At 37.7% G+C, this 15,933-nt stretch overlaps 1 protein-coding gene across 1 annotated transcript in view; it reads left to right on the plus strand.

Moving 5' to 3' along the window:
* The window catches only part of LOC128859216 (uncharacterized), a 261,658-nt gene that overhangs the window by 239,463 nt on the left and 6,262 nt on the right, over window positions 1-15,933 (plus strand). The window contains exon 5 of the mRNA XM_054096011.1: window positions 15,345-15,847. Coding sequence (XP_053951986.1) covers window positions 15,616-15,847 — 232 coding nt within the window. The 5' untranslated portion in view covers window positions 15,345-15,615. The remainder of the gene's footprint in view (window positions 1-15,344; window positions 15,848-15,933) is intronic.

Genomic DNA, 15,933 nt, shown 5'->3' on the forward strand with positions numbered 1-15,933 from the left:
AGCAACAGGCGTTAAGCGATAATCTCACCACACCTCATTAATGTTGAATTACATCGTATGGTGACGTATGTATGTATGTATTTACGAATCGCTCGCATTATTTCATTTCGGACATATGTACATACATATGTATCTATGTATGTACTGAATTCCATGTAATTATATGTACATACAATTTTACAGCGAAATAAAACGGTATTTTCAGGTTCTATATTAGTAAATCGCACATAATTAAAATACAGTTTTTGAATAGTTTTTATTGATTCGGAGCGCGTTTAGTTTGCTATCAATTCCATACAATAACATTTTTTGTCATTTACTTTTTACGACAACTAATAGCTTATTTTCGAAGCGATTTCAACAAATGGGTACAACATTAATCCTTATCCAATTAAATACCTTAAATACATTGTTGTTTTCATATAGATCTATGTATATGGCTCTTTACAGCATATAATTAAAAACAATATTTTTCAAGATATTACATCAGTAATTAGTAATTGAGATCTACCGGAAAAATTGCGTTAGCTGTTGCGTCATCCGGCATTGCCTCTACTCTTTTGGAAAGAGGCCGAACCACACACTCTACAATCAAGCATCCGCTGAAAATCGCCAGCGATGATGATAACAGCGTCTGTAGTATTTCTAGACAGAGCAATACAGGAAAATTGATGCGTGACTGCTCATTAATAGTCTGGGACGAAGCTACCATGTCAAACAAGACGTCTGTGGAAGCACTGGATAGGACAATGCGCGATTTGTGCAACAAAAATGCACCTATGGGTGGATGTACAATTCTGTTCTCAGGAGATTTCCGTCAAATCCTACCAGTTGTGACTCGAGGAACACGTGCTGACGAAATAAATGCTGACATTGATAACATAAGTTATAAGGCAATATCTTGGTTTAAACAAAGAGCTATTCTGTCACCAACTAACGAACAAGTAGATAAAGTAAATAACTTGATTATTTCAAAGATTGATGTGCCGACGAAAATATACTACTCGGTCGATACTGTTCTCGATTTGGAAGAAGCTGTTCAACTTCCTACAGAATTTCTAAATTCTTTGAACCCGTCTGGACTCCCTCCTCACAAAATGGAGCTGAAAATAGGTTGTCCTGTTATTTTAGTAAGAAACCTAAGTCCACCTAAACTTTGCAATGGCACGCGTTTGATGGTAAAATCACTGAAAACTTTCATAATAGAGTGCACAATACTCACAGGATGTGGTACCGGAGAAGATGTATTGATTCCCCGAATCCCTCTGATACCATCGGATCTACCATTCCAATTTAAACGCTTACAATTTCCGGTAAAGACATCTTTTGCAATGACCATTAATAAATCTCAGGGTCAAACCTTCAACGTTGCAGGCTTAGATTTGAGTGTTGACTGTTTTTCACATGGCCAACTGTATGTCGCTCTTTCAAGAGTAACCTCTAGAGAAAACATGTTTGTATTGTCTAATGACAAGAAGGCTATGAACGTTGTATATAAAGACATTCTGTAATATAGTAATTGTTGTAAAAATAAAATAAATACATATGTAAAAATGCAAAAAGTTAATATGCAAAAAGTAGGGTATGAATTTAGATATCCCAAAGATAGCAGGAAATCTTCATGCTATAAAGAAAGGGGAATTGTTTTACTCCAAATTTAACGCGTGCGGGCCACGGGCAGTAATGAATAAGCCAAAACTACTGGATCGAGTTTAATCATTTTTTCAGTGAGTGACATGGGGTATATATTTTATACCCGTGCGAAGCTGGGCGGGTTGCTAGTTGATTAATAAAAAGCAAATATCATAATTAAATTTGCAAGGTGGCGCAAAAAATGTGTGCTTCGTTTGCTTTAATGACTCAAATTATTAAAAAATACTTTTACTGGAAGCAAGAATTATTTAAGGGGGAACGCCACTGTGGAGGGTCAAAAAATAGTCGATATTTGGGAATTTTTTTTTTGGAAGTAGGAATGATTATTCGAGGATCGGACAAAAGGCAATTTATTATATATGTATTAATCTATGTTGATGTAAATTTTAATAAAAAAATATTGACAAATGTATGCAAATAAACGTAACGAGTTAAAAAAACTGACCTCATCTGGTGGCAGCGATTCAGCAATGAATAATCATCTGAAATCAAAAAACCAAAAATGTTATTAATCTACACAATAGTGGCTATCGTTGTACGTAGCCGTTTTTCTTTTTTTGACAAAATAGTGGTTCTAGTTGCATATAGAATCTGGAATAAATCGAATTTCGCTTTAAAATTTTTACCACATTTTCTTGAGTAGTTATACTAACAATTTATGCAAAAAAAATATATTGTTTTGAATTTTCACAGTGGCGTTCCCCCTGAAATTTTTCAGCTTTCGAAAATTATCTATAGTATTATTTTAAAACATGGCCCTTATTCTGACTAAACTACAATATGTACAGATATGAAATATATATCAAAAGAAAGGTTTTGATGAGCATATTTCCGGAAAATTATAAAAATTAAAATTGGTTAATTTGTTCATGAAATATTGTACAGTAGGTTCTGTTTTTATGCGGTTTTGAAATAGTGCGGTTTTTTTTTTAAATTACAAAATGCATGTCGACCTATCGGGAATTATATTACATATAAACAAGATTCTAAACCAGCTAAGCAAAAACTCATGACAGATTACATCAGAAATGCTAACCCTACAAGTATGGAACCGCTTGCATAACTATCTAGATCAGACGTGTACATTTCCTCAAGTGGCGAAAGTGATTTTACGCCAAATCCTAAACGAACGCGCAACATGTGGGTATTGTCTGATTCTATTTCTGACTTAAATTTATTTTTCGATTCTGACGTTTCTTAAATAAAGATATAAATTTCAAAAATACAATATTTTGTTTATGCGATTTTATTTAATTATTTCAGATTCATGCGGTCTATGGAACGTATCTATAGTTATAATATGGGACTAGTGCCCTTTTTTATGCGATTTTATTACATTATTTCAGATTTATGCGGTTTTAGCACTTTGAAACGTATCTATAATTTTACTATAGAACTAGTAGCTTTTTTTATGCTGTTTTTTTTTACGCTGTTTCTTGCGGAACGTATCTACCGCATAAAAACAGAACCTACTGTATACATTTTGATTCTCAATAATTGTTTTGTTTTGTTCTCTTTACTAATAAATATGTATTCATGAACATAGTCCCAACGGGTGCTGCGAATTTTTTTCAAAATTTTGTTGTGATGGCGATAATTGGTATGAATTGACAATTGACTTGAAATTTGTCAATTCACTTAAAACAACGGTAACAGTGCAAATTAGAAAGAGTTTTGGACAGACGCAAAATAGAATTTATTTTAAGAAAAAAGTACATCCATATTTAATTTTAAAATATGCCTAGAGGACGACCAAGAAGAGTTCGTAGAAGAGTTCCTACTTTAAGTGGAGGAATAGAGCAGGTAAGTAAGTGACAAATGTTTGAAACGTCACGTATTGGATATGATTGGTAGAAGCATCCACTTTTGTTTTCGTTCATATATGGTACAATTGAACTACAATATATAAACGTATGTATGTACTTAAAAATTTTGTGTGCGTTTGATCCTTTTTGCAAAACTCAAAATTTTAAATAGTTTTAAAAAATGAGGAGAGAGAGACAAATTAGTTATTTATTTGATACTATTTCAAAGGTAAACTGTATTTGGGCTATTCTCAGAAAAATTTTATAGTAAAAGACGATGCCCAACGCCATTTAAAAGAACACTATTACCCATCAAATCAACGAACTTTTTGACACAGATATACATTTTTAAGTGTTTTTTTTTTCTTTGTATTGTATTCTATGTGTGTACATGTACGAGGGGTGCCTTTTATATGTCGGGATTAGAGAACAAAAACAAATTTTAATCATCGAAAATCACTTTATTGTTTTTCAAAATATTCTCCATGAAGATCTATACGCTTTTGCATGTGTTTGAACAAATTGTCGAAGCACTTTTGCCACTCTGAATGAGGTACCTCCAAAACATGCATTCTGAATGCCGCAACCGCTTCTTCAGGTGTCGAAAAACGTTGACCTCTCAGTTTGTTTTTTACGTACGGGAATAAAAAGAAGTCATTCGGTGTCAAGTCAGGACTATACGGCGGATGACCCATTAATTCGATGTTTTGGGTGCTCAAAAATGCAGTTGTTTGAGCCGATGTGTGAGAGCTCGCATTGTCCTGGTGAAGAGTGATCCGTCTTTGGCGATTGGTTTTCCTAATTTCTTGGAAGGCAACTGGCAAACAAATGGTTGTGTACCACTCAGAATTTACTGTTCTGCGTTGTTCTAGTGGTACGGTTGCGACATGTCCAGTTTTTCCGAAAATACAGGGGACCATTTGCTTGGAAGTGCTTCGTGCGCGAACAACTTTTGTTGGATTTGGCTCATCTTGAAACACCCATACAGTCGACTGCTGTTTACTTTCGGGTCACGATGTCATAGACGTGTTTCGAAGCCCCGCGATCGTATTTTTTGAGCATTTCCTTCGACCAATCGACACGAGTCTTTTTTTGAGCGATTGACAAATTGTGTGGGATCCAACGCGAACAAATTTTTTTGACAGTCAAATGTTTATGCAATATTGAATGTATGCTGGTCCCACTAATGCCTAAGATTGTCTCAATCTCACGATAGGTCACATGACGATCAGTTCGCGCACGGCATCATCAATGGTTTTCGGAACAACAACTGATTTTGGACGACCTTCTCGAAATTCGTCTTGGAGTGAACTACGACCACGTTTGAATTCACCATACCATTGATAAACACTGGTCCTTGATGGAGCTTCATCGCCAAAAAATGAATTAAGTTTATCCATGCAATGTTGCTGAGTTAATCCACGTCGAAAGTTGTAAAAAATAATCGCACGAAAATGTTCACGATTTAATTCCATTTTTGGTCCGAGATGAATCTTTTAAGTTACTGTAAGCAACACAAATAGCGCTGGTATTTCTGAGTACGTAAAAGCCAAAAAATGTCAAACTGTGCGATACAGCTGTCAGTTGCCAGATTGCAACACCAGGGCTGCCAAATCCCGACATATAAAAGGCACCCCTCGTATATTCTTATGTATGCAGCCATTATCAAATCATATATGAATATGAACTTTGAAAATTTTGTTTACCATTCTTCTTAAAAATTTTTAAAACGTAAAGTTCTGTGAAAAAAAAATTTTACTTTTGCAAATCCAAGAAATTTTACGAATGGCAAAAAACAAAATTGTATAATTGTGTTGGTGAATGGCACACGACTTATCATAAAACAAATGCATCCGAATTGTTTGCACGCGGAAGTGTTATGCGGAGAGGCTCAGGGAAGGCGATTTCTATTGCGTCGTATAAATTTGCAGCCGAGCGGAACCACACTTCCTTTTAGGTTGAAGCGCCGCCAATTTCCCACTACAATAGCCTTCGCCATAACAATAAATAAGGCCCAGTGGCAAACATTATCAAAGGTGGGCCTTCATTTAAAGGAGGATTGCTTTGCTACGGTCAACTTTATGTTGCGTTAAGCCGGGTTAGATCCTGGGAAAATATACGAGTTCAAATGGGCAATAACGAAAACTTGACGTTGAATGTAGTTTATAATGAAGTAATTTAAAAAAAAAAGTACTGATTTAACTGAAAAAAATTTTAAAAATGTTATATGCATAAGTTCTTACATATTACATATGAATAAAAATATAGACTTTTCTAATCATCATAACTTTTAATATATAAAAGTGTCACATATGCTGTTTACTTTCAGTAGGAAAAAAGCCCACCCGATTTTCGGGGGTTACATACTAGTCCTATATTATTTTATGTTATGTTGTACATATGAGCTGCTTTCGATTCACCAACCACCAGGCGAGTAGTGAACAAAACAAAAATTTCCCTTGAATCCAACGTTGCATACGATTTGGCAGTACTGCATTATTTTTGCTTTAACAGTTTTTTTGTTTTCACAATAAGTTGTCGTGATCAGAGAAATGCAAAAGACATAAAATACATGTAGAAATATGCAAATGGGCATGAACGTTTAAATTTAGTAAAAAATAAGCATAAATCGTAATATCCCCACCTACACTTGTCGGTTATGATCCAAGAGACAAAGTGGTTTAATTGTTGTTGCTGTCTCATACACGTTTTTCTCCTAGCAAGCATAGGAGTGGTGAATCGAAAGCTGTTATTATGTTATGTTATGCTACGTCATGGTATGTTATATTATGTCGCGTTATGTTACGTTATCTTATGTTATGTTCAATTATGTTATATTATGTTTTGTTACGTTATATAATGTTATGTACTGTTATGTCACGTTATGTTGCGTTGTATTAATGTAATTCTCTATCAGCTTATGTTATTTATATATATATTTGGTCTTTCCGATGAAGTTAAATATCTAGGAGTAATCTTGGATAAGAAGCTGACTTGGGAGACACACGTTTCACTGAAGGTGAATCGCGCATTGAGGATTTTTCAGCAATGCCGTAGAGCCTTTGGGGTCTGAAACCTGCTGTGGTCCTATGGATATACACAGCACTTATCAGACCAATCATCACTTACGCTTCTGTGGTATGGTGGCGACGGAGCATGGTTAAGTCCACAATCCGGGAACTATACAGGCTGCTAAGAAGTGTATGTTTATGAATCACGGGTGCCATGAGTACAACCTCTGGTGATGCCCTAAATGCTATGCTTGATTTGCTCCCCTGGATCTTAAGATACAACAGGAAGCAATAAAAGCAATGTGTAGACTCCATAAATATGGTTTCTGGCACGAAGATAGAACTTCGGGACACAGAGAAATCTTTAAGTTGCTGTCGGATCAGTATCCACTGTTTTTGGCACCTAAAGATGTCCTGATACCCACAGTTTCATTTGGAAGGAAATTTGATGTCAGATTTCTATTGCGTGAGCAATGGAGCAATCCAGAATGCATTCAGGGAGGTTTGACGGATATTTTCTTTACCGATGGGTCCAAGAATGAAATAGGGTCTGGAGCCGGATGGTACTTAAACGATAGTAATAAGTATCACTATGCTATGGGGGGAATGGCAACTGTTTTCCAAACAGAAGTTTTTGCCATCCTAAAAGTAGCCGAATGGATAATCGAGAGGAGATGGAGCGGGAAACAGATTGGAGTCTTCAGTGACAGTCAGGCTGCATTGAAGGCCCTGGAGAACGGGCAGCACACCTCAAAGATTGTTCAAGAATGTAAGAAGAAGCTTAATTCTGTCGCAAGACAAAACAGGCTTGTACTTACATATATGGGTTCCGGGACACTCCGGTGTTCAAGGAAACGAAATTGTCGACGAATTGGCCAACCGTGGATCAGCGGTGCTCCCACAGGGGCCAGAGCCAATAATCGGAATCAGTTCCGCAGGAATCAAGAATTGAATCAGCGATTATGTAGGCAATCTACATAAAGAGCGATGGTCCGGTCTGGAACGCTGCAGAACTGCAATGTGTTTTGTGACAAGTCCGAACAGAAAACTGTCAAACTTTCTACTAAAACTTAGAAGGAAAGATATTCAGTTGATGGTCGGCATCATTACAGGACACAACCAATGAGGTCAGCATATGACCACCATTGGAATCATCGAGGTCCCGGTATGCCTGTCATGCTTGGAGGAGGCGGATAGCACTGAGCACTTTTTCTGTGAGTGTCCTGCCTTTGCTAGAGCGCGACTACGAGTATTGGGTTCCGATGTCATGAGAATGAGTAATATTCGTTCTCTAAAACTGGAGGATATTTACAGATTTGCCAAAGAGTCTGGAAAATTCTCACAGGACTAACTATCTCTTTCTCTGTCTCTATTATTTCCTATATATATTACTCTGATACTTTTCTCCTTCCCTTCTTGACTATCCACCCCCTTTCCAGAGCTTTAAGTACAATGGGCTTTTTAGCCTTAGTGTTTTAGGAGCCAACAAATCTCCTGGTGCTCCTTGGCTCGACCTTTTCAAATTTCATGTTATTTACCATTTGCTATTTACTTCACCTTACTTTTGTGTTAGATAATTTTTTAATATATTTTTCTTTATTGTAAATAATTTTCATTTTATCTTTATATTTTTTTATTTCAATTTATTCTATTTTTTACTTCGGTGTTCAGATTTCTGTACGAGTAAATTCTACCGCAAAAAAAAAATAAAAACCGTGGAGCCACTTAAAATAATAGAAAGAGCCTCCAAAGTAGTACAGCACATATCCCTGAGCGTGCCAGTTGTTGCAAATAAACAAGTAAGCATGCACACAAAAAAAATGCAGAATGAAGAATGAGTGAAAGATTCCGCATTTAGCATCCAAATAACAAAATCGGGCAAAAAATCATAAAAACTGCCATTTGCAACATTTCATACATATCTGCACATACATATTGTGTTGCTTGCTCCCTTGTTGCTGCTTTGATGCACTGCCAATGCAGCTTCATTATCGTTGTTGCTGTTTTCTCTGTTACTTACCACTTCATTAACAAATGAATAAGAAATGCAAACATATGAGGCTATTTGAAAAAAGTTCTTCGCAGGAAGTCAGCAGACGCTTAATATGCAGAAATATGAAACAGCAACATGTTGAGGGGTTTGTTCTCTGTTTTTTATGTTTTTTTAGGTTTTTTTTTTATTCATTACTTGTGTTCGCTCTCATATGGTACCATTGGCATGTTCAATGGCATTGCAGTCGTTGTTAATTTATGTGCATCATTTAAATACCATCAGCGTGGAGTAAAAGGACATAAACAAACAGGCAAAAAGACAAAAAAAAAAAAACAAATACAACACACTTAAATGCCAGTGCCGCTGAATACCTTACTGTCTCTCAGTCTCCCCAATGACTTGGATGTTCTCTGCCGAGCATGAAATGTAGATATATATGTATATACATATGTGTCAGCAACTTCATTAAAATGATAACAATTTTTGCAGACAGTCACCATCAGCGGGTGATTTTTACATTGCATATTTTTATGAATAACGGGAAAAAGTAAATACAAATCAACAATTAATCGCTGAAGTCAGCATTTTACGCAACAGTCAAGCAGCTACGCGACATCCAGCAGGCGGTGGCACTTGCGGGTGATAAAATTGAAAAATAAGACCAGATATAAATGTAAAATTCTTACAACAACATCTGCCATATGGAATATTTGTAATTTAAGAGCACACTTTGTACCTTATACGGCTTACAGCCTTTCATTTGCGGCCCCTAAAATTCTCGATCTTATACAAAAAAATGTGTTGAGCAACACTATTTGCTGATATTTTAATTAGAAATCGCTTGATTTGTGTGGAATTTATATGTATGCGTGTAAGGTTTTTTAAACAGTCGAGCAATACGAGTTTGTCTCTCAGTCAGGAAGGTCTGCTCTGAGTTCGAAAGATTAGGTGGAGAAGAACTTGGCTTCACTTGGTGTGTTCACTTGGCGCCGGTTAGCACGAGAAAGAAACGACTGGCGCGCTTTGTTAAACTCGGCCAAAATCACGTAAGCGATTATCGCGCCAATTAAGAAGAAGAATACGAGTTTGTGAACTTATTTTACAACATGTTGCGCAACTTTTCCTTCCAAGGCTTACCGTTCAGAGGCGGTATAAAATTGCAGGTCTCTCCATTTTGTAGAAAAGCATTAAGATGCACACTTCTAATAAGAAGAGGAGCTCGGCCAAACACCAAACAAAGAGTGTAAACGCCATTTATATACATTTATTACGTATTTTTTATTACTTCTCTCTTAAGAGTCGTCTTTGAAATCATAGTACTGTTTTTCGCTGATACAGTAACATGTTGCACAACATTTTATAACTATGTTTTTTATCCCCAATTACTAATCTGAATTGTAACATGTTGTGTAACGTTTGCAGGCGATTTTTTAACAATAATATCGTATGATATCGGTTTAATGCAATAATTGTGTACCATACACACAATTTGCTCACACCCCGGCATGTTGCGCAACATTGCTTTTTAACGTAATTCATTGAAATAATGTTTTTTTAGATAGCCTAGTGTTATATTTAATTTACCGACTTTCTGAGCAGTTATCGCAACATACAACATGTTGCTCAACATTATTCCGCAACATTTACCTTAACGACAAGTTGCGCTACATATTTCCCTAAACTTAATTATGATATGCCCTAGAAACTTTCTTCGCACCTATCCCATGTTTGTGGCTTCACACTCTTTCGCAACATTTTACACAGAAACCTACTCCGCAGCAATCTTTCAAAAATGTGCTACTATTTTTATTAACACCATGATAACATTTTGCTTCCAGGCACCTTCTCGTAATTTTAAGCGCATACATATCACAAACAAAGTTCAAATTAAAACTCATCCACTTCAACCCCAACTGCAACCACTCATTCTCTCACCCCACTCTAACAGCAATTTTGCATTTTATTATCTTCTTAGCGCTTCTCAAGTTGTTTACCTGTGCAACGCAGCAGGGTTGCACAGCGGGTGCGAGTGATGGTGATGGAGTGCGAGCGAGCTCATATGGCTGACTCTGAATTTTTGTTTTGAAAGCGTTGCGTGCAAATGAATTAGTGCTTGTGGAACAGTGGCCGGACTGCACCAAATGACTCTGGTGTGCAGTTGGCGCAGCTGTCGGCAATCAACAGCCGTCGCGAAGTATTTGTTTGTTTTTTCACGGGCACCACTTGTTCGCACACTTTATGTGCTTTTCCCTTGACATTTGATAAAAAAGTCACTGACTGAGTGTTAAAGTGGTGAGAAATAGCGCGGAGTTTGCCGCATGCACTCACACATACTTGTGCACATCCACTCCCATCCTCCAAGTGGCCGTCGCAACTGGTAATATTTTGCACACACGCACTCTTCGCTCTTCTCTGCTGTGCTTCCTCTACTTATTTGCGCACCACTTCCATGTCAAGCATCTGCTGGCACTCGTCTCTGACATTTGTAGGTTTTCCAAGGTGCAATTTACAAGACATTTGTCACCTTTTTGCTTCTCGAGTCGGGCGAGTGACTTTGAATGCTTTATTGACATTTCTCTCCACTCTTTTCTCGCTTACCTTTTCTTTACTTATTTGCAATGTTTGCAAGGAATTATGAAGCTACAGAAGTGCTTTGAAGGGTTGCAGTTGCAAGGTTTCCAGGGAAATAAATTAAGTTAATGGATTTTGGAAAGTTTTTCCAAAGGTACAGTTTGGGACGCATAAAATTTGCGATAAATTTGTTGACTGACCAATGCTTTGTTCGGTAATTAAATGAGTTTCGTAAGTTCAAGGCACCTTTCATTTTGGCATTTTCGTCTCACTTTGTTTATTTATAATTTTTTCCGAAATTTCATTGCTCACAATACATTGATAATTTTTAGTTACAAACAGCTAATTCAACCCACCGGTATCAAAGAATATAATCCTATTTCTTTTCTCATTCTTTTCCTTATCCGTATTTCATTTCCTGCCACCATTTTACCGCGTTTCTAATTTTCATCCATTTCCATTCTTCCAAATTTTCCCAACTCAAATAATCTCCTTTCTTTCGGCTTCACTTATCATCAATTCACTTGGTTCTTCCAAAATTTATTGCATCTCTAAAATTTATGTGACAAATATTCTGTTTTCCAAGTACTCAAGCCTGATTGCCACTTACTGGATTACTAGCCATCAGGCGTCAATTGTAGCCACCTTACCAACCAAAAAAAAATTTGGCTCGCAACAAGAAGTGATTTACTGCATTGCACTTTCGCTTGTGTCCTTTTTTACTTCTTTCCCCAGGACTTGTTGTCACTAAGGAAAATGCGGTGAACGTTTAAATCTCAATAAATCTCAGTGAGGTAACAAAAACAGGCATATGCTTACATAAGTATCTAGATGTGTATGTATGTATCTACACAGGCATATCCAAGCACATGGCATGTGAAGCATCCCTGAAATCCCACCATCACGACCACGCCGACGTCAATTATGCTCAACAAATTCATTCATTCTAAGCTTAATACATTCGCTCATTCATTCTTTCTTTTTTGCTTTCTTGCTTTCTTTTCATTCCATTCCATTCATTTATTCATTCATTCATTTATGCATGCATGACATTCATGGCGTTCATAGCATTCAGCTTCAAGGACTTGAGCGCACTTCAAGCACCGCATGAAGTATCCTTTCGGAGTGCCGCTAAAATTTGCTGGAGATCTACTGCCAACATCGCTATTTGCAACGCAAGAAGCCACTTCCTTTCTACTTCTGCTGCTTCAAGCAGACTTTAAAGGAGACGAGCGGCGTATGTGCGATTGCAGCATTTTTCGCTGATGTTGCTCTTTCCAAGTAAAACATAGAAGCAACCTTCCTGCTTTCTGCTCCTTACTTTTCTGTTCTTGCTCAGTCACCATGCACACAGTTATTTTTATCACACAAATTCACTATGGCAGACAACCGCATTTGCCACAAATGTCACACTCGGCGTTGGGATAGGCGGCAAATATTTTAAAGTCCACAACTATTCAGGCTGTTCGTACTTTTGCTACCAACCCATTTTCATCATCATCATTACTTTAGGGGACACTTATCGTCTGTTTTGCGTTATCTGCCTCGATGTCCCACAACTTTGCAGCCTATCAGTCTGTCTGCCTTCCTGCTGCTTTCCACTTTCCAGCCGGCCTAACTGCTGCACCTCAAATATCTGTGGCGCGCTTAGTAATTTTTTATTTTATTTATTTTTAAAGCTTACCTTCTTCCTACACTCGTATATTGATATGTCTAGCAACCTCTCTCAAATTCCTTTTTTACTACAAATTACGTGTATTTTAAAACTTGACAGCCGGCTGGTCATGCTCGTCTGCGGCCAGGAAGTAAGCGGATGTAATGAGAGGAAGTCAAAGCGGAAAAAGCGACCAGCCGATGCTTGTTTGGCACACTGTTGCTTTTCTATCTCTGCAGCAGCAAGTGGAGCTGCGGTAGCTTTGATAAACCCAGAGTGGCATTACCAGCCGCTTGGAGTGACAGCCGCATTGTCTATTGTGCTTTGCCTCAACTTGTTTAGGGCACAACCAAGGACATAGCATACAGGGCCTACAAGAGCTGGGGTGACTGTCAACTATGGCTAGTCAATGAAGATAGAAGCAGTGTTTATAGTCGGTATAAAATTTGTAAAAATTTTGTGGTTGTCGAAGAATTCGTTAAGAAAGGTAATTGAGTTCCCGCCGAAATTCAAAAGAAACTACTGGGCTGATGAGCTGGTTAAGCAAAGGATCCTGAAGACGGTTTCACAGCGAAATTATAGGATTGGGGTTCCCTTGGGAACTTGTACTCTACTCCTGGAAAGAACGTGTAAAGTCGCGAGATCTTCTGGCCACGGGAACTTATAAGGCTAACAATGCCGCAGCTCTCAAATTTGGTGGGTGTCCATACTGGGCATTGTCCGTTAGGTATCCATGCGGGGAGACTTGGGATTACTTCAAGTCCTTTCGACAGAAGTTGTAGGATGAGATGGAATCATCTCAGCACCTTTTTATCAGCTGCTCTGTTCTCGTCGGGGTTGAAGCGGTTAATACAAATGTAATTAAGTACCGCTGGACGTCATCTGCCAAACCAAAGCCCGTTTTTCCTTTTTTACCTGTTTGCTTCTTTCCCCTATGTTTTTCCTGTGTATGTCATCACAAAGGACTAATTTTGATTCTTTGACCAAGCATTTTCACTTCAGCAGTGCTATTAAAAAATGTATGTGCAACTAAAACTGTGGAGTGGTAACCAAGGTATACTAGCGGTTAAGATCTCTTTGCATTGGCCTTTGGCAACCTCTGTCTGACCATTCCAAAAAATTAGTTTCATGAGCCTTTTGCCATCTTTCAATGAAACCCATTTCCTTATTTTGATTGGAATGCCCCTAAAGTAACTTAAAGGTTTTTATGCAACTCAATAAGTCTCTTATTCGTAGTCCAGTTTTTTGGTAGCCGAGATCCCCTAGTATGGTCCTGATGCGCTAGTATGGACAGTTAAGCTTTTTTCTTGGATTCCCAGGTTAGTAAATGCTAGTGCTAACAGACGCTGTTTTCGCACCAGATACAGCTCATATAAAATTTTCGACTACGAACGCAGTTGCAGCGGGCGTTGCCAATGCAGTTTATACATTTTTTTTTTTCATTTTTGAGTACGTATCTCAATGGTTTTCATGCCGCACAAAATACATCACCAATATGCCCCACTGTGCCACAAAACGTGCTTCGATTCATGCTAACTAAGCAGCCAACAAAAGCTCAGACAGAAATGACGGCCAGACAAAAGGCTAATAAAAAACGTCATGTCGTTTACAACTTAACAACCAAAGCAACAACAACAACAGCAATAAGCGGCAGCGACAAATAGGCGCACAGATACAATAGCAACAATAACACTTACAATTCTAATGTAATAATAAGTACAACTACCAGACGAAATATTCACGTGTCGTCGCTGGACGTGCTGCCACCCAAGGGCTTATAGCAGGGTACACAATAGCGGTAAAAATTTGTACAACAGTTACAAAAGTACTATGATACTTACTATAGCCGCAGACATCGGAAATGCCTAACATTTCATTACTGGCAATAATTTGTGAAAATTGCAGCACAGATAGACGTGCCCCCACAGGGCAACTGCGGCCACTCGACGCCCCCCTATTTTGCTCTTCTGAATTGTTTGCCTTCGCTTTTCCTAACGTGAATTTTATGCAATGCCATAATGACTTTCATTATTTATTGATGCGACAATAACAACAACAAGCGCTTGTTGTCTTCTTGTTGACTGGTTGGTTGGTTGTGGCAATAAAACTACGGAAAGAATGCAGAAAAGTAGACAATGGCCACTTTCGCGCCCATTCAAGCGATAAGCATGTCGCGTTGCCTTCGTGTTTTTTTGGTGGAAGACTCTGATTTTTGATTGGTATTTTCTAAGAATTTCAAGTTGTCTTTTCTTTTGCTTAGAAGATACTTTTCTTGTAAAGCTTTGCTGGTGTCTTTTGGTTGGACTTTTGTGATATTTTAATTTATATTATAATTTTAATTTAATTTATTTATATTTATATTAAATTTTGTAATTTGTTTGTTGTATGAAGTACAATATAAAAAGCTGAAAGAATCTGAAGAGCGAAAATTCTTAAATAACAACAAAAGCAAACAATAATAAATGCGCTAATTATTTGAAATGTTTGATTAGCTTTGGCTCGTCAATACAATCGGAGAAGCGGTGCAGTCGAACTAATGCGATAATTCATATCAGTTTGCTCTCTTTTTACATACACACACACGCACGCATACATATTTAATGTCTACTTGCCTTTCCATATTTACTAACCTGCCTTCTTTTGCTTCTTTGTTCTAGGTACTTGCAGTTATTTTAAGTTTTAATGGTCTTTTCGTGCGAGCAAAGCGACTCATCAAGTATAACAACAACAGCTACACGGCGAAAGACGTCTACCAGCAATACGCCGTGATAAGTGAAAAGATATACTTTACAGCAACAAGAGGAACAAGTACAACAATATAGTACGACAATAGCTACTACTTACAACAACACCGTCAACAATCATCACTTTTCAGCAAACGCTGAAATACACAACACATACAAATAACAATAACAAAAACAAAACAAAATGGCCAGTTCAAAAATTATCTTGAAAGTTCTACTGTCGCTGTGCGTTTGGTCCTTCGTCATAATTGGTCTCTTCAAAATGCACGGCACCAATCTTGTCTCACAGGAGTACAGCGCAGTGCCGTTGAGTGGCCGTATTTTGCTGCAGAAGGATATACTGCGTTATGCGGAAACCACGTCGACTACAACGGATCGATTTGATCCATCGGAGATATTGGTAGATAATCGCACAGGTGAGTGAATGTTATCAAATGTCTGTATAGAGAATTCAACTTCTAGGCGGTGTCTTGCAACATGTACCCCAATCACCGAGACCTAC

The sequence above is a fragment of the Anastrepha ludens genome, chromosome 3 (genome assembly GCF_028408465.1).
Source record: "Anastrepha ludens isolate Willacy chromosome 3, idAnaLude1.1, whole genome shotgun sequence".
Classification (NCBI taxonomy): domain Eukaryota; kingdom Metazoa; phylum Arthropoda; class Insecta; order Diptera; family Tephritidae; genus Anastrepha; species Anastrepha ludens.